At 45.8% G+C, this 18,882-nt stretch overlaps 5 protein-coding genes across 5 annotated transcripts; 3 read left to right on the top strand and 2 right to left on the bottom strand.

The window, feature by feature from the left end:
* Positions 1–434: 434 nt before the first annotated feature.
* FOBCDRAFT_147468 (glycoside hydrolase superfamily) lies at positions 435–1,610 on the top strand (the record flags this gene model as incomplete). The annotated part of the gene is made up of 1 exon (XM_031193139.2): positions 435–1,610. One exon carries the CDS (start codon positions 435–437, stop codon positions 1,608–1,610), a length of 1,176 nt encoding a protein of 391 aa, XP_031031985.2.
* Positions 1,611–1,779: 169 nt separating this feature from the next.
* On the bottom strand, positions 1,780–2,115 carry FOBCDRAFT_148400 (uncharacterized protein; the record flags this gene model as incomplete). The annotated part of the gene is made up of 1 exon (XM_059608283.1): positions 1,780–2,115. A coding segment is annotated over one exon (336 nt), but the record flags the coding sequence as incomplete, so codon positions are not given.
* A 2,269-nt stretch (positions 2,116–4,384) lies between these two features.
* Positions 4,385–8,955, top strand: FOBCDRAFT_208905 (ABC-2 type transporter-domain-containing protein; the record flags this gene model as incomplete). Its single annotated transcript, XM_031193138.2, has 3 exons — positions 4,385–5,012; positions 5,084–6,123; positions 6,175–8,955. The coding sequence occupies 3 exons, from the start codon at positions 4,385–4,387 to the stop codon at positions 8,953–8,955; spliced, it is 4,449 nt and encodes a 1,482-aa protein (XP_031031984.2).
* Positions 8,956–11,262: 2,307 nt separating this feature from the next.
* FOBCDRAFT_245555 (uncharacterized protein) lies at positions 11,263–13,672 on the bottom strand (the record flags this gene model as incomplete). Its single annotated transcript, XM_059610700.1, has 5 exons — positions 11,263–11,464; positions 11,498–11,586; positions 11,728–11,862; positions 12,276–13,055; positions 13,667–13,672. 5 exons carry the CDS (start codon positions 13,670–13,672, stop codon positions 11,263–11,265), a joined length of 1,212 nt encoding a protein of 403 aa, XP_059468111.1.
* Positions 13,673–15,222: 1,550 nt separating this feature from the next.
* On the top strand, positions 15,223–15,656 carry FOBCDRAFT_265685 (uncharacterized protein). Its single transcript, XM_059611361.1, has 2 exons — positions 15,223–15,567; positions 15,620–15,656. The coding sequence occupies exon 1, from the start codon at positions 15,235–15,237 to the stop codon at positions 15,538–15,540; it is 306 nt and encodes a 101-aa protein (XP_059468110.1). The 5' UTR covers positions 15,223–15,234; the 3' UTR covers positions 15,541–15,567; positions 15,620–15,656.
* Positions 15,657–18,882: the final 3,226 nt, after the last annotated feature.

The following is an 18,882-nucleotide window of genomic DNA, read 5'->3' as shown; positions in this document are numbered from 1 at the left end:
AACCATTATAGCCACAACTGAATCAGCATGTGGACATCCCGCCTCGGGTCAAGAGACCCCACTTTGCCGTACAATTTTCATGCCACCTAGCTACGTTCCTACATCTTCGGGATAGTATTATATAAAGATGCCGAAAGAGGACTGTAATCGACAAGACTCTTTAGCCGGAGAAGCAATTTCAACCAATAAAAAGAGTTGTTTAGTTAAGGGTAAAATGAAGTAAGACGAAATGAACATGGCATCCTCGGTGCTCAATAGACCGAGGAAACAGGTTAGGTTAAATTATAAATTATTAATACAATTCTACCATAAATCTATAAAAGATCAAGCAATGTCTAATTCCCCCAACCACTCCTAACCCAACAGCGCTGGTTACTTTACAGCCCTTTGCCTTTACAGCAATCTCAAGAGCTTTTATCCACCCCCTTCCAACAATGAAGACTTCCTTGGCATTTGCTTCTTTTATAGCCTTCTCCTGTAGCTTGGCTAACGCCGCTCCGCCTTCCAACTACCTCAATTGGAAGACTTTTAAAGCTAATGGAGTTAACGTTGGTGGCTGGCTACATCAGGAAGCCGTAATTGATCCCACGTGGTGGAACCAGTATGCGCCTGGTACACCTGATGAGTGGGATTTTTGTGCAAAGCTCAAGTCGAAATGCGGTCCCATCTTAGAGCAGCGATACGGCTCTTACATCACGACCAAAGATATCGATACTATGGCTGCAGCCGGGATCAATGTTATCCGAGTGCCTACTGGGTATAATGCTTGGGTTACTGTTCCAGGATCCCAGCTTTATAGTGGCAACCAAGCTCGCTTTCTCAGAACCATCTCTGATTACGCAATTAAGAAGCACGGTATCCACGTTATCCTCGACATTCACTCGCTCCCTGGTGGTCTGAACGGCATGGGGTTGGGCGAAAAGGAGGGAAATTATGGCTGGTTCCAGAACCAGACCGCTCTAGACTATTCTTACCAGGCGGTCGACGCTGCCATCAAGTTCATCCAGGGATCTGATGTTCCCCAAGGTTTTACCCTGGCCCCAATCAACGAACCGGTTGACAATCGAGATTTTACAAAGTTTGGAACGCCAGAAGCATTAACTGAAGAAGGGGCTGCTTGGGTTCTTGAGTACTTCCAAGGCGTTATTTCGCGCGTTGAGAAGGCCAACCCTAAGATACCTATCATGCTTCAGGGTGGCTTTCGACCTGTCGACTTCTGGGCCAAGTACTTTGCTGTGAGCACTAATCTCGTCTTTGATGTCCATAACTACTACTTCGCTGGCCGCCCGACTACTTCGCAAAATCTTCCCGAATTTATCTGCACTGATGCCAAAAACACCGTTAGTTCTACTTCACCAAAATTCCCCGTCTTTGTTGGGGAGTGGTCCATCCAAGCTGCCACCAACAACACGTTTGCCAGTCGGGCGCGTAACCTCAACACTGGCCTCAAGGCTTGGGCTACCTATACTCAAGGGAGCGCTTACTGGACTTGGAAATTCTTTGGTAATGAGCCGGTCGATGGCGAGGGTACTCAAGGTGATTACTGGAATTACTCTGACTTTGTGAAAATGGGTATTATTGACCCATCGTCGGGGGTAACTTGTAAATAAGACACCTCCAGCGCTCCTACTATAATAATCTTATCTATATACACGTCTTCCATAGCCTGGAGCCATACGCCAACCTTTATTAAGATAGTGCTGCGGCCATTAGCATTAACCGAGGTGATTTGTTCTCGTTCTTATTAAAAATGAACTTGCGATAAATATACTGATAGCTTTAGTAGTCAAACAAGTTACCATCTTTAACATAGAGGTTTCCCTGTGTAGTAGCTGTCTTCTTAACAGCCATAATCAGAGTATATTTATTAAACTGCATAGATTTGCTAGAGCGGTTGAGAATATCGCGTTGCGGAAAGACGTGGCTGCTGCGTATAAGAAGTGTAATTTCATCTAGTGGTGTAGCCACGTTTAGTCCCTTACCTTTAGAAGTAGACTGTGTCTGGTATGTAAGGTAATTATAGTACACTTCGTCCTTAGGAATATAGATCTCCACCGAGTCTGAATCACTCTTAACAGTGGGCCTGTGAGGTAAACCGGCTGTACCGAGAAATAGCTGGTCGTTAATGTGGCACGCACAGCAGAGGGTTATATAAGAGAGGGTTAAAAGAGCATTGATTCTATGCTAGAAGAGGGTCGGTAGTGCTCCTTATATACCAATAGAGCGTTGATCGATAGGTGGCTAAGCGAACTAATTAGGCTAAACCTATCTTTTAATATACCCCCTATTTAAAGTTATTTTTAAAAGGGCTTTACATACTCTATTATATATAATAAAATTTGAAAATAAGTATTATAGATATCTCATAGTATGCAGTAGTAGAAGTAGGTATAAGAATACTTATAGATTAGTAACTTACTTTTTAAAAACTATAAATACCCCCCTTTTATCCTATTTAATAAGATCTCTTTTCTTTATCTCTTTATTAGAATAATAAGTTATTTTTTTAATATAGCTTTTAAGTATTATAACCCTAGGTATATAATACTTTTAAGTAGTATAACTATAGGATATATACTTAATAACTTTATATATTACCTTTTAATATACTTTAATCTAATATTAATTAATCTTAGGCTTATACCTATATTATTCCTAAGAAGACTACTAGTAAAGGTATTTCTAAGCTCCTTAAGGCCTTTAATAAGAGGCAGAGCTCTTATAATAGTAAGTCTGCCTATGCTACTACTGCTAAGATTATCCCTATTAAATCGCCTGAGAAGAACCTTATATATAAGTGTACCCAGGCTTAGGTTTATATAAGTATTTAATTAATCTTTCCTTATTTATTTCTTATATATTAACTACTTATTAAATGGTAAGATTTATATAATATTAACTATAAGAAGTATAAAGAGAAGGGTCTTGCTTTTTATACCTAGGAAGATGATTTTAAAATTACTAATAAAGACTTACCCCCTATTATAAGCTTTATTAATAACTACTATAAGCTCCCCTGCCTAGGTTATATATACTCTTATATTATAACCCTAGTACTTATATTATATACCTTCTTAAATTTTTATTTATTATATAAAAGCCTTATAAAGTTAATTAATACTAAGATCTTATAATTACTAGTAATTAAATAGGATAAGTACTAATTATATTAAATCACTATTAATCTTATAATAACCTTATTCATTATTATATAAGTTACTTAATATATAAATTATATTTATTTACACTTTATAAGACTAAGCTTACAGTGAGATGCAAAAAGTATTTGCAGGTGTGTAAGTCGCCCTAGCTCCTCTACTTAGTAGCTTAGTTTAGCTTACGTACTTGATACTAGGTTGTCCCCTTAATTTAAGTGTAGGATAAGGTATTGAGGACCTGACAAGCTACCCCTGACTAGCTTCCGAGCATCAGACTTACCTGCACACCTGCGAATACTTTTTGCATCCCACTGTAGACCCTGATAAACGGCAATGCCAATCAACCACACGCACCAACTGCCGACACGGATAGTAAATCACAGTCATGCTAAAATAGTACTGTAACGGCGAACAAAGCCACTGAACGCGGGCGTGGGCTTCAGCCCGCAGATGCGTTGTACTGTACCATTGGATGAGAGTTTATCTAGCGGACTTGGATGGGGATATTCTTGCGACATTTCGTCCCGCAGCAATACAGCCATGCGGAGTTTATCAACTTCAGAAAAGCACGCTAGGCTTGAAAATGCGGACACGCAATCTTAGTGCGCTGTGCTGTGAGTGTTTTGGCTTCAGGGGTCAATTTAGAGGCGGAGTAGGTGAAAACTTATTTCGTCGGCCTGCCACTAGTCCGCAACTCCGCATGTATATGCGGATTTGAGATGCCAGCGGCCATGATAACAAGTCATGTTCAAGGTCGCCAGTACTTGGCACAAGTCTGAAACCGGCCCTCCCGTCACAGAGACGGTATGTGACAGGAGCACAAACTAATGTCGTCCAGACTCTGTCGGAGTTGTCAGAGCCCGCAGTTTCCGACAAGGCGGATTTTACGTGAACGCTTACGAAATTACTGCCAAGCATGCCTTGTACTTGACTCAGGTATATATTTATACGTCTTCGGTTCTCGGATGTATCTCGCTCAGTTGCATATAACAAAGATTCTTCCTCCAACGGTAACATAAGCATTGTTGCCAAGCCCTCTCTTGTGACTGCATTTGAGCCGCTGCCCAGAATCTATATTTGGGGAGACACCAGTCTTTACTTCCCACTGCGAAGAGGCTAGGACCACCCGTTAATTCGACGACGTACTCGGCAACCTTACGAATCCAATAAACTAGACACGGTATCGAGTGGTATAGGGAAGGACCGACAGTATCAAGGGTGCCATCATGACCGGTGACAAAGCCAGTCCAGCTGGCGAAGATGCCCCCGTCATCACCAAGCGTGAAGGAGGCACTACTGAAACGTCCGTAACCGGATTTTCAACAGACATGACTGAGGAAAAAGACAGAGACACACTTATTGACCCTACTGAAGAACTAGAACGCCGAGCCTCGCTCGTTCAGCATCTGGCGCGTACCTACTCGGTTTCAGCCGGTGCTGAGGACAATCCCTTTGTGGCCACTGAAGATTCAGCTCTGAATCCTACTTCACCAAATTTCTCCAGCCGTGCCTGGGCTAAAGCCTTGGTCAACCTAGTCGCCAGCAGTGGCGCTTCATTTCGGACTGCTGGCGTCGCCTTCCAGAACCTGAACGTGTACGGTTACGGTCGCTCTACTGATTACCAGAAAGATGTGTTCAACATTTGGCTGAGCGCCGTCAACTTTCTGACTCGAATTACGGGCCAGAAAAAGAAGCGCATCGACATCCTGCGAAATTTTGATGGTCTTGTCAGAAAGGGCGAGATGCTTGTCGTTCTTGGACCACCTGGCTCCGGTTGTTCTACTTTGCTGAAGACAATCGCCGGCGAAACCAACGGGATTTATGTGGACGATGTATCCTATCTCAATTATCAGGGTAAAGCTTTGCCTCCATGCCTCCATCTTCGAGGTCCCGTTATGAAAGAATTCTTGTTGACGTGTGTGTAGGCATCACACCCGAAGAGATGCATTCGCATCATCGTGGTGAGGCTATATACACTGCCGAAGTTGACGTCCACTTTCCGATGCTGTCCGTCGGTGACACCCTCACCTTTGCTTCCCGCGCGCGACGACCACGAACTCTGCCAGGAAGCGTACAGCCGAATAATTTCGCCAACCATTTACGTGACGTTGTAATGGCTATGTTCGGTATCTTGCATACCGTCAACACCCGTGTTGGCAACGACTTCATTCGCGGCGTCTCGGGAGGCGAACGCAAGCGCGTGACAATTGCTGAGGCCGCCCTGTCCGGTGCTCCTTTGCAATGCTGGGATAATAGTACACGAGGATTGGACTCGGCAAACGCCATCGAATTCTGTCGAACCCTGCGTCTTCAAGCCGACATGTTTGACAACAGTGCTGTCGTATCCATCTACCAAGCGCCCCAGAGCGCATACGATTTGTTCGATAAAGTACTCGTTCTTTACGAAGGTCGGCAGATATTCTTTGGACCAACAGCAGCCGCCCGACAATATTTTATAGATCTCGGCTTTGGGTATCCGCTACAGGCCACCACACCAGATTTCCTCACGTCAATGACCAGCCCACAGGAACGAATCATACGGAAGGGCTGGGAGCACCGGGCTCCTCGAACCCCTGACGAATTTGCTTCCTCATGGAAGGCAAGCGTCCAATACCGCGAATTACAAGCCGAAATTGAGGAATACAAGCAGGCTCATCCCCTGGGTGGTGCTGATGCCGAGGCTTTCCGTGCATCGAAGAGAGCACAGCAGGCCAGGGGTCAGAGGGCAAAGTCACCGTACACTCTGTCCTATATGCAGCAGATCGATCTTACCATGTGGCGTGGATGGAAGCGTCTGATCGGTGATCCAAGCATCACCCTCAGCTCGCTCTTCGGCAACGTAATTATGGGACTCATCGTCTCCAGCGTGTTTTACAACCTTCAACCAACGACAGACAGTTTCTTTCAGCGTGGATCTCTTCTTTTCTTCGCTATGCTTCTCAATGCATTTTCGAGTATCCTCGAGGTGTGTTTACCAAGCCCGGCTAGAGAAAAGGACCGTGCTAATGACTTCTAGATTAACACCCTCTACGCTCAACGGCCGATTGTAGAGAAACATGCGAGATATGCCCTCTACCACCCCTCTGCAGAAGCATTTGCTTCTATGGCCTGCGACTTGCCCTACAAAGTCCTCAATGCAATCGTCTTCAATATTGTCCTGTACTTCATGACAAATCTGAACCGAGAACCAGGGGCCTTCTTCTTCTTCCTTCTGATCTCATTCTTCACTGTTCTCACCATGTCCATGATCTTCCGTACCATTGCATCATTGTCTCGATCATTGGCAGGGGCCATGGTACCGGCCTCGATCATCGTCTTATCGTTGGTCATGTTCACAGGATTCGTTATCCCAGACGACTACATGTTGGATTGGTCTCGATGGATTAAATACATCAATCCCTTGGCCTACGCTTTCGATGCTTTGATGGCGAACGAGTTTCATGGCCGAAATTTCCGCTGCACCGCCATCGTACCAAATCCCGCGCTTGCAGGTTATGCGAACGTCAGCAGCAGCAACCGCGTGTGCAGCGCTGTTGGGTCCGTGGCAGGTCTCGACATTGTCAACGGTGACGCCTACATTGACTCGGCCTTCGGTTACAAATGGGAAAATCGCTGGCGCAACTTTGGTATCCTCGTCGCCTTCATGGTCCTTTTCCTGATAACATACCTGGTAGCTGCCGAGCTCGTGGCAGAGAAAAAGTCCAAGGGCGAAGTGCTTGTTTTCCGCCGTGGCTACAAGCCTGCTGCCCTCGAAGAAAAGCACGGCGATGATCCCGAAGATATTCGCGTCGGTCCTGTCACTACTCGTGATCGTCAACGCGGTGGCAAGTACAGCGGTAATGGCCTTATAAAGGAGCAGAAATCAGTCTTTCATTGGAGCAACGTCTCCTATGATGTCCAAGTCAAGGGAGAGACCAAACGAATTCTGGATCATGTCGATGGTTGGGTCAAACCCGGTACCTTGACTGCCTTGATGGGCGTATCGGGAGCTGGCAAAACAACCCTTTTGGACGTTTTGGCAGACAGAAAATCTGTTGGCGTTATAACCGGAGAGATGCTTGTGGACGGCTATAGTCGCGATGCGTCCTTCCAACGTAAGACCGGTTATGTCCAGCAGCAGGATCTACACTTGCAGACGAGCACGGTGCGGGAGGCTCTCAATTTCAGTGCTCTCCTGCGCCAACCTGAACATATCCCTAGGCAAGAGAAGCTTGATTATGTGGAGGAAGTCATCAAGCTGCTTGATCTGGAGGAGTGCGCAGAAGCTATCATTGGTGCCCCTGGAGAAGGCCTCAATGTAGAGCAGCGCAAGCGCTTGACCATCGGTATTGAGCTCGTCGCAAAGCCGCCTCTATTGCTTTTTGTGGATGAGCCAACCTCGGGACTTGATTCTCAGACGTCATGGGCTATTCTTGACCTTCTTGAAAAGTTAACCAAGAGTGGTCAAGCTATCCTGTGCACGATCCATCAGCCTTCAGCCATGCTATTCCAACGATTTGATCGGTTGCTCTTCCTTGCTAAAGGTGGCAAGACTGTCTACTTTGGCAATGTGGACGAAATGACGCCTTACTTTGAACGAAACAGCGGCGTCCGTTTCCCGAAGGAGGAAAACCCAGCGGAATGGATGCTGCAAGTGATTGGTGCCGCCCCAGGTTCCCACACTGATATTGACTGGTATGACACATGGAAAAACAGCCCCGAATATCAGTCTGTTCAGACCGAGCTCAGACGCCTCACTATTGAGCGAGGCCCTCCACCTGAAACGTCCGAGGACCCAGCCAGCTATCGTGAATTCGCCGCCAATTATGCCACGCAGCTGAGGGAGGTTACATATCGCGTCTTCCAGCAGTACTGGCGGACCCCCACTTACATCTACTCCAAAGCAGCTCTGACCATCACCGTCGCTCTCTTCATCGGCTTTGCTTTCTTCAGGGCGTCTAACTCGATGCAAGGTCTTCAAAACCAGATGTTCTCTATTTTCCTCATCTTGATTACGTTTGGTCAACTTGCGCAACAGACGATGCCTCAATTCGTGACGCAGCGCTCCCTCTATGAAGCACGAGAGCGTCCATCAAAGGTATACAGCTGGAAAATATTCATGCTTAGCCAAATCATCGTGGAACTGCCCTGGAACGGCCTCATGTCGGTCTTCATGTATCTCTGCTGGTACTATCCTGTTGGTCTTTACAGAAACGCCCTGCCAATGGACCAGGTCAATGAGCGAGGCGCTCTGGCATTCCTTTTCATCCTCGTTTTCCTCCTTCTCAGCTCAACCTTTACTGACCTTGTTATTGCCGGATTTGAGGCTGCCGAGGTAGCGATGAATATCCTCAACCTTTGGTTCACGCTTTGCTTGATATTCTGCGGTATCCTTGCCAGCCCGGATGACTTTCCCCGCTTCTGGATCTTCTTGTATCGCTTGTCGCCATTCACTTATCTTGTCTCCGGATTGCTTTCCACCTCGGTCGCAAACACGAATGTTGTCTGCGCTGCCAACGAATTCCTGAGCTTCGACCCACCGAATGGCCAAAACTGTGGGAATTACATGGCCACGCATATTCAAGCCGCTGGTGGTTACCTTCAAGATATAAACGCTACAGCAAACTGCCGGTATTGCCCGATGGGTGATACCAATGTTTATCTTGCGAGCGTCAAGTCACCTTACTCAGAAAGATGGCGTAACCTTGGTATTCTATTTGCCTATATCTTGTTTAACGCGGTTGGCGCCTTGGCTGTTTACTGGCTTGCACGGGTGCCTAAGAAGGGGGGACTATTTGGTAAGAAGAAGGAAGATTAGGTTAGATTGTTTTTCAGCGTTTGAGTATGGGGCTTGAGGATTTATCCAAAGATGTAAGAATATGGAGTCACTTAGAGTTGAATATGATGTCCTTTATTAATAGAATAAATTAATTTTAGCTCAGTTTATCGTCAAACCATAACGCACTTTCCGTTCAAGTCTCCGCTTGGGTATCTTAACGAACCAAGTAAAAGGAGTATAGCGTTAACGTGGTTAATAAGCATGCGCCGTACTTTTCCCTCCTACATCTCACTTTTTACCTAATCAGATACTTCTCAAGAACCAATCATGCCACAACCTTCAGATAAAGCTAGAACCCTCATTGCCCTTCAGGCCCTTCAAAATAACCTAAAATTAGGTACCCTACGCGCTGCAAAGATCTATAAGATCACTAAGCATACATAGGCTACGTCGCCATCAACATGGCATTAAATCACAACGCGGTTGGATTCTAAAATTATAGAAACTTTTTAATCTGAAGCAGACTTATATATTATTATTAAATATTAAATATATTCGGTTTAGTTATCTAAATTAGCATAATATATATAACAAGTATATAAAATAAATAAGTATAAAAATTTTAACCTTTTTAAGATAAATTATAATAAAAATATAATAAATTATTTAAGTAATTAAAACTACTTATTATACTCTTCTTTAAATACCTCTAGAACTACCTAATAAGTCCTTATATTATATCTAATCTTATTATGTATATTATAATATTAAATACCTAATTCAATTAACCTTTCTTAATTATTATTTCTTAATAATTTAACTAATACTTATATACTTATATCTATTTAATTAATTACATTCTAACCTTTTTATATAAGTAAGCTCCTTTTATTTTATAAGTATATCTTTTTTATTTTATATTATTAGCTAAATATATTATTTACCTTATAAAGCTCTTAATTCTTAACTTTTAATAAGATAATCTTTTATATACTTCTTATAATTACCTTTATAAGAGATTAAAACGCTTTAAGGATTAACTTTAAAGAGTTATTATAATATTCTCTAATTTAATTACTAAGATATTTAAACTATAATTTATCCTTAAGAATTATATTTAAAGTCTTTAAGATTTAAGTTTAAGCTTATTAGGTTATCTCCTTAATAAGTATTAAAGTTTATAATTATATATTAAGCTTTAAGATTATAACTTTTAAGTTAAAAAAAATAAAGTTAGTTTTCTTAAAACCTCTTTTAATATTTAACTTAAGTATAGTTTTTTAAAAAGTAATATAAAAGGTTAGGAAAAACTTAATCTTAGAAATATAAGTTATAAATTATCTTATTAATTACTTTATTTCTTACCTATATGCATTTCTTAATAGCCTAAAGTATTTAATATAAAGTAGCTATAATAAATATAAAAGATAAAAAGATATAATACTTAGTAATTATTAAAAGAGGTATAAAGAGAAGTAATTAGTTTTATTATAAAATAAGGTAAAAGGTATATTTAAAGTAGAGTTATAGAAGTTACTAGGACTTATATTTACCCAGGGTTATAACTATAGTATATATAGCAGAGAGTTATATAAGAGAGGGTTAAAGGAGCCTTAATTCTATGCTAGAAGAGGGTTGGCAGTGCTCCTTACATACTAATGGAGCGTTGATGTATAGGTGGCCAAGCAAGCCAATCGGGCCAAACCCACCTTTTGACAGTTGAGGCTAAAATCATCTTCATTATGCAGATAGGTGCAGAATATAGGTCTTACTATTGGACTTCTATTGTGACTGGCTTGGTAAAAGGCTTTATACCAGGCGGGCAATAAAACATAGCAAAGACATAGCGCAGCAGTAATAGTAGAGCAGTAAGGCTCATGCATAAGACGGGGCTCACGGCGGCAAGTGTTAATATGAGCGTGGCCGCGGAAGAAGGTCAGGATTGCCGAAATAGCCACCAACATCAGGGCCAGTAAAGTGAAAGCCAGATATGCCCAAAGAAGGATCATAGGAAGCGACACAGTAAGATGACCCCAAGAAGCTTGATTCACCAGGCAATGTCGCGCCGTAACGCTGCGAGCCTGGAAGAAAGGACCGGGTAAGCACAAAGGCCTGCGGAGCTCACCTTCTTTTCGGGTCATCATGGCGTGATAGGTCGCATTATGAAACATCATACCGTTGAGATTGTGTAGGTCGCGATGTTCTCAACCACCAAAACGCAGGTTATCCTTTGGCATGATGATCTCTGGGCCGTTGAAGACAGACGGTTCATTCATATCCTTCCAGATAAAGTTGTTCACCATAGTGCCCTTGAAGACAGTATAGTCGAAAAGACCATTCCACCAGTCAGTCGATAGAGGCGGGGTTGAAGCAGTCAATCCAGTGTGATGCGCCTGGCCAGCAGTGGCCTTCGAAAATATCATCGTCCTTAGTACGGATCGTAATGTCATTAGACTTGAGCACAATGTTGGAGCCATTCGTGTTGTTGAAGTTGGGATCGATAATGATGATAAGCTTACGGCCAAACGCATCGAGCAGTTTGCGCATACTAATTGGGTCCTGAAATACATTCGGTTCTCACGTGAACCACTCCTTGTCAATCGGGTACTCGATATCCAACCAAATAGCACCACAAGGAATCTTGAGCCTATCCATACCGTGGCCTAAATCCTTGAAGTCATCATCAGAGACGTAGTTTCATCGGCACTGGTGGTAGGCAACTGAGAACTCCTAGGGCAGCGCCGTGGTGCCTATCCGGGCAACATAGTCGTTGAGCACATCCTTGGGGGCTGGTCACAGGAAGATCAAAACGTCTAGGGTGCCAGCCTCTGAGATCCATTGCGTGTTAGTGTTCGTGTCTGTCTTGGTTTTAGTCTTTGTGATGTCAATCCAAGTCTCGGCTGCATTCAGCCAGAAGAGGCCGACATAGGAGTCCTTGCGGTGAGCCTGCATGAAAGGAATGTCACCGTACAGAGTCACGGGACTTCCCAACTCATACTCGGAGATATGCGTGTTATATAGTCTGTAAGGCTCTGAGTACTGGGTGTTAATACCTCGTGTCTCCTTCAGCGCCAACAGCCATTCCAAGAGCCATTCCAAATTTGCATGGTGATATCCAGAAATTTCATTAGGCGTTTATGTTGAAATCTGATACATTGTTAAGCAATCTTAGGGTCTTTTTGTTGTGTGGATCTGTCTGTCACTTGCTACTCGAGTAGCTTAATGGACCCAAACCCCCCTTTTCTAGCTATCAGAGCGGCCACTGCAATAGCAGAACTCTAGTACTTGAGCAAAGCAGTAATTTAATCTACACTAAAGTACTATTATATCGTCCCCCATGAAATTATATCCTCGCGTACCTGCTTGACAAGCTTGTCATTATAGGCATCTGCCTCCTCATTGAAACCTTCTCGAAGATCTCTGACATGGTCCGGCACGTCCTGAAGCTGATTATACGCGCTGGGAATGGGCTGCCCCATACGCTCTACTAGCGGAACATACCCTGACCACACATTCTTCATGACCCCTGGATCCTGGACATCCTCCTTGTCGTCCGCTGGCGGCCCTGCGCGGACTTTTGCACTGCCACTGGTCACTCGAACGCGCAGGATCTGCGTCTGCATAAGCTCGAATTTGTTTGGAGGTTGGCGGACCTGATCCCATCTGCCGGGGATGATCTTGTTTGTGAGCAGCTCCAGCGCCCACAGCTTTTCTGACTCGTCTGTGACCAGAGCTGCGTGCCCAAACAAGACTGCCGAGCGGTAGTTGCACGAGTGGGTGAATGCGCTCAAGGCCAGGACGAGACCGTCCACTTTTGCGACAGATACGCATACGGGCAAACCTGGAAGTCCATCGTCAATTGCCTTCCTCGACAGGTTGGCCATGCGGGCTGAGATGTACCCATGGATATAGCAGTCCTGGGGCTCGTCCAAGCCGGCGCTGGGATAGGCAAAGTTTCCCATGGCGCCGAGCATGGGGATGGTGGTTGGAAATGGATCTTCAGCGTCAGGCTGGAAAGAGACGTGGAAGACGAATGAACGATTCATGATGCTGTGAACTGTTTTGAGATCATATGAAGCGCGCTTTTCGGCTAACCGATGAACTTTGTTGTGCTGGCCAGCTGGGTATCTCAGCTGATTCTTCATTGTTGTAGCTGCCGGGGGTGATTAAGGCGGTGGAACAAGCGTAAAGGGTAGTTTAGCCTCTTAATACAACGATGAGAAATCCATTTCCTGTCACTGGTTCCAAAGTCTTTATTTTTATATTATTCTGAACATGGCCATGGAAGGAAGTTTCATCGGCTTTTCGGAGTAAAACTAATCATTCTGGAGCATATTTGGATGCCATCGGGGACGATGGCCGAAAGTGGAGTGGCGCTAGGAGTAGCTAATCCGAAAGTCTCCAAGATGAGGGGGTCACGCGTCGGAGACATCGGACTCCAGCACGTTACTCTTTCCAGCCCGTTATCGCAGCAAAGAGTCTGAGAAGAGCGTCATGCAGCCAGATCAAAGCGCAACAGGAGGTTCTATACAGACGAGTACGCCAAGACCCCGACGGAAGAAAGCAACGGCGTGCCAACGATGCAGAGCTAGAAAACAGCGGTGCGAGGGCCGGGATCAGGGTGCGTGTCGAAACTGCAGGTCTGCGCACGTTGGTGAGTTTTATTTGTTATTCCCGTTCATACCACGGTGTAGCTAGCAAACCATGTCTGATACCCCAAAGAGTGTTTACCGGCCAGCCACGAGCCTACGGGCATGTACCCCGTTTCGTACGTACAAGGCCTTGAGCAACGGGTCGCGGGTCTTCAGGGACGTCTCGACCAACAAAGTGCCAAATCAATGACCCAAGAACTTCCTGAGTCTGGTAGTCCTCTGGCCCCAAATTTGCAGACAAACATTCATCCAGATTTACAGGGCTTTAATGGTCATCTTGACGCCTTCTATATGCCGTCTGTGCCCAGTCAAGGGAACTCATTCGACCTCTCAACATTTCAAGCCGACAACCTGTTCTCCATCACCCAGCAACCGCCTGCGGACGAAGCCAACTACTCAACAGACACTACGCGCTCTCTTGATCCCTCTATGGCCGCTGTCGTGACCGATATTTCAGTCCGTGAGGGCGCCTCCTTCTTTCAGACTTACTTTGAGATCATCCACCCCCGTTACCCATTCCTCGATGTCGAGGAATGCAGCACAGCGTATATAAAATGGAAAGCAGGCGAGATAGCTACCTGTGGCAGCAATACCTGGTCCACATGTCTGTTGAAGCTGGTGCGTACTCTATCTACATTCCCATGTCAAACTCACCAACATAAACAGATATTTGCCAACGGTGCAATCTTACAGCATGCGTGGTCAGACAACAGGACTCGCCAACAGCTGGGGTTCATCTTCCAAGAACAGAGCATCATATCTGATTCTTTTTTAAAACCACTTGCTCGCCTCCAGGCCATGCTTCTCCACGCCTTCCATGAGCTTCACGGCGAGAGCACAGAACGAGTCGTGCACATCGTTGGTGTTGCTATGCGCTTTGCAATATTCAACGGCTTTCACCGTCTCACTAACGATGGGTCTTACGAGATAGAGATGAAGATTAAGGCTTGGTGGTGCATCTACTGGTACGCTTAGAGCTAGCATGTTAAAAACATGCAGATCGTTGACATTGGTTAGCTTAGACAAGGTTGTTGCAATAACGCTGCGCATCCCTCCCTACCCTCTGGATGAGTGGATTGACACGCCTGCATATCGGGTCAAACACGGGCCGCAGTTCTTTATGCCTTGGGCCGTTGATAGTCCAGGTTCTTCAGACGGGGTCCTGTATACTTTTGATCTCCGCTACTTTGCACACATGTGCAAGATCAGGCGGCTTCACTCGGAGATACTCACCCTTTCTCGACAAGTCGATCCCGGCACAATAGATCAATCTCTTCGGAAGTTGCTGTCCGAGATTGACGGGTGGGCCAAAAGCAAAGATGTGTTTGCCAGTGGGTTCGTTCAGCTCCCTCCCTTTCAAGTGACTCTCTGGGCTTAAATCAGGAATAGCCATCCGAACGCCGAAGGCCATGCGAGCCCTCTTGGTGTTGTCTACGTCGCACACATGACTCGAGTTGTGCTGTACAGCTCGGTCCCTTTTGAACCAGCGTCAGAAAATACGGATAAACTCCTTCAAGCCTGTTGTGACTCGTGCGCAACGTTCAGGGCTCTTCAGAAGAGAAAGCATCTACCAAAACATTGGTTTGATGTAAGTACTAGTATAGTGCTTTTATAAACCTGCATGCTGATTTCCAAGATGCTCTTTGTATTTCAGGTAGGCGTGGTTATGGTATATATTCTCTGGCGGCGATCCATGCCAGTATCCAAGGTTATCGATCGTGCCATTCGGGATTGTACTGCGATACTGTCTATTTTTGCCGATCGATCACAGAAGGCGGACATCTACCGAGACTGCATGGAACTTCTAGCAAGCAGCATATCAAGAGTTTCTACCCCCGGGAATATCGACACAGAAACCAGACAAGAACTCAATTTCTTGCTTGGTCAGATTGAGGAAAACAGCCTTGCATCGCATGTCCATGCCAAGTTGTCCGAAATGTGTAGGACCAGTATTGCGTGGATGGATACATAATCTTCGCAACTTCGGAGAATGAATAAGGTTTCACTGTGGATCGATTCATCCGGGGCGAATCGCTAATATGATGCTGCAGTATGGCAATTCCTCTCGAGCCTTCACCTTGTCGCAGGTAATGGTAAGCAGAAAGGAGATATTCGGACTTTTAACACAAAGCGCTAAGCAGTCGACCGCTGTTCGTATTAGAAGACTTGTTGACGGAACCAAGTTTGCAGACGAGACTGTCTTTCATATTACAATAAGCGCCGAGATGAGCGCATCATGGTTGTATGGTCAGACAGCACACTTTGCTGCATTTAACCTGTCATCACTTCCCGTTACGATGAATACTGGGTTAGTACAATGGGCGCCGCTGCCTATCTTGGTAAGGGCTTCTAAGCAGCTGTAAGGATGCCCCAAGTCTAATTGTTTATTTGGTGCCACTTTGACCTAGGCAAAAAGAGATCTGAAGTGGAACGTATTCCCAAGCTCGATTGGTGCTGGGTGTGCACTATCGACGAAGAGAGACTAGTGTTTGGAGTCCAGACCTGTTCCTGCATGGGCACGGCTCGCCCCAGGCTGTCAATAGTTAGCAATAGTGATATCCCACTATCCCCAAAGCTGCTGCAAGAGACGGCTATTGACCGCCAAGCGCTAAATAGTTTATACAGCTGAGTCGGGCGAGTAAAAAAATGACCTCAGGGGCCATGTATAGATAGTGAAACCGCCAGTTTCTTTTCCAGAGGTGCAGGTTTATTCAGTCTTTTCTTGACTCCTGCGCTGTAATTGTTCTTACTGGCTTCTTTCAGCATGCAGTCCAAAATTGCGCTCGTGAACTTGGCTTTGTTTGGTTTTTGTTCTGCTGGTCCCTGCAAGCCCAGTAGCCGAACCACTCTGAGTAGCCATTCTATCACCTCGTCCATCGCGACGATCGATGTTTCTGCGAGCTCCACTGACAGCCAAACAAACTTCGACAGTCTCACCATTACATCATCTGCTGAGACCACCGAAGTCCCTAACATAACTCTCCCCCAATCATCAACAACGACGGAAGAGGAAGTCATCATCATCACCAACGCTATCCTAGGAGGTTCTTTCGCCAGTCGTGACCCAAACAGCCCAAGCGGCCTCACGAACTTCGCCGCCTCTGGAAATGCCGAGTTTCACCAAGGGGGATGTTACCGCGCTGACGGTAGTCTCGACGATGGTTGTGCTGCTCTGAGTGCCAGTGGAGACGTTACGAAGCGAAGTTTCTTTGGCTCTTTCGCTAGTATCTTCCAGACTGTGCAATCAGTTCCGCGAAAGAAGTACACCATCCAATTCTTTTATCTGATCAACTCCGCTGGAAGCCAGGGCTGTGTTGCAAGTGCGAAATTTGGCAATGCGGAGTTCTATTCTCAACCTGCTTCTAACCTAAGAGCCTCATGGATTAGGGTGCTTGGGCAAGTTGAGGCTGCATCCGACTTGCCGACGTTTGCTATCTCGCTGACATGTTCTGGTGCTGGTGCCTCTTCCATTCTGGTTGACTCAATCTTCATCTCCAACCAAGTGACTCCTGAGACTATCGATGACTTCAAGCTTGACCTGGGTGGAAGCCCTCCTCCTGTCGAGACTACAACCGCAATCAGGGCTGAAGAGTCCCCTTCCCTTACAACAGAGCCAGTAACACCAACGCGCACTGGCGGTTTGTCAAACACAAGCACTTCAATGCCCGTTTCAACAAACTCTCAAGAAGACACTTCTTCGGCGGTCACTAACACCAAGCGCACCAGCTCTGACGCCAAGACATCCAGTGCTGCTAATGAGAGCAGCGAGACTATGACAACTTCTGCCGTTGGACACACTTCAGAAGCCATGATTGATACTACGGCTATCACAACACCCTCGAAAACGCTAGCCCTCGAGGAGACCAGCAAGGCCGAAACAACTGGCCCAGTATCACAAGCCGTTGGCTCTACTTCTCAGCCTGTCACTACATCAGGACCTTCACAACCCACCGGGACTACCTGCAAGCCAAACTGTCAGATGATCAACGACTTTTACGCACATCTCGATGACTTCGGTTGCGATCTCAACGGCGTCTTCGTGAAAAGCGATGCCATTTACACGCTTCCTGGTGAAGAGGTTGGCGCGACTCAAACGCACTGGTACAACAGCAACGATGAGTGCGCTGAGATTTGCAAGACTCTACCTGGATGCTTGTCAGCTGGATTCCAGAGACTCTCGGGCAGGTGTTTCTTCTCCAACACTCTAGTTACTCGAGAGGACATACGTGATGGAAGAGACAGCCAAATGGTCCATTGGTTTGGCATGGAGTGCTTCACATGCGGCTGCAGTTCTGGCGACACATCAACAACTGCTTTTCCTACGACTACCCTAGTCCCCGAACCAATCAGCGTCACCACAACCTCTAAAACTGCTCAGCCAACAGGTGTTTGCCACAACAACCGTGGCCAAGAGTGTGAGATCAACCCATCAAACGTCGAGAACAACGACTATGTCTGCATTGGTGGAGGCGTCTTCACGGGGGAGACCTGGACAGTCCCTCGCTCATTGTATCCCATGCAGGAGAACGGAGAGCAGTGTGCAGCCATCTGCGACACTCTGGAGAACTGTGAATCCTCTGGCTTCTTCGGCATGGAGAACCACTGTCTCTTTACAACCACCAAGATAAAGACATCCGACTTTGCTGACCCCGATCCAAACTACGACGATCCCGGTCTGGACCCCAAAAACAGTGTTTGGAGCCATAGATCCTGCTGGACATGCCCGACCTGCGTCCTGAGCAACGCGCCTCTTCCCAAGAGTCCAACGTGTAATTACAAGCCTGGTGACGCTTGTACACGTGTAAGTGCGGATGGCGTCATCTGCAATTACTCGGGAATGTTGCCTGGAACATTTGGGATTGATGGAAGTTATCCTGACCAGAGTTCCTCCGGCAAATGCGCTGCTATCTGCAGGAAGATGACCGGGTGTTTGGGTTCTGGTTACAGGAATGGGCAATGTATGTTTACAAGAACGAAGCTTACGGCAGGCGATTTCCTAGATAGGCACACATATGATCTTGTCTGGGATGATCCGTCTTGCTTTGAGTGTCCTGGTTGCTCTACTTAGATATAGTTTTATTATATTATCATCGAAGGAGAAAGCTCAACCATTCAATCCTCTTGCCACCACAATAAGTCTTTCATTTTCGATTGCAATATGCGACAGCCGAAATCGCATTTGGCAGCGCTCTACAAAACCTGGCGGATAAACGAAGGGGGAGGAATTCGCCAATTGCTTGTATTCTCGGCAGGACTGTAAAACGCAAATCCGTATCTAAAGGTGACAAGCTGCTGATGCAGATCTTGGAGTGAA

The sequence above is a fragment of the Fusarium oxysporum genome, chromosome XI (assembly GCF_013085055.1).
Source record: "Fusarium oxysporum Fo47 chromosome XI, complete sequence".
Classification (NCBI taxonomy): Eukaryota; Fungi; Ascomycota; class Sordariomycetes; order Hypocreales; family Nectriaceae; genus Fusarium; species Fusarium oxysporum.
This window is presented reverse-complemented; position numbering and strand designations above follow the sequence as displayed.

Excerpts from the sequence above, each read along its gene's own strand:
- FOBCDRAFT_265685 (XM_059611361.1), top strand. The coding sequence starts at position 15,235 with ATGGTATATATTCTCTGGCGGCGATCCATGCCAGTATCCAAGGTTATC.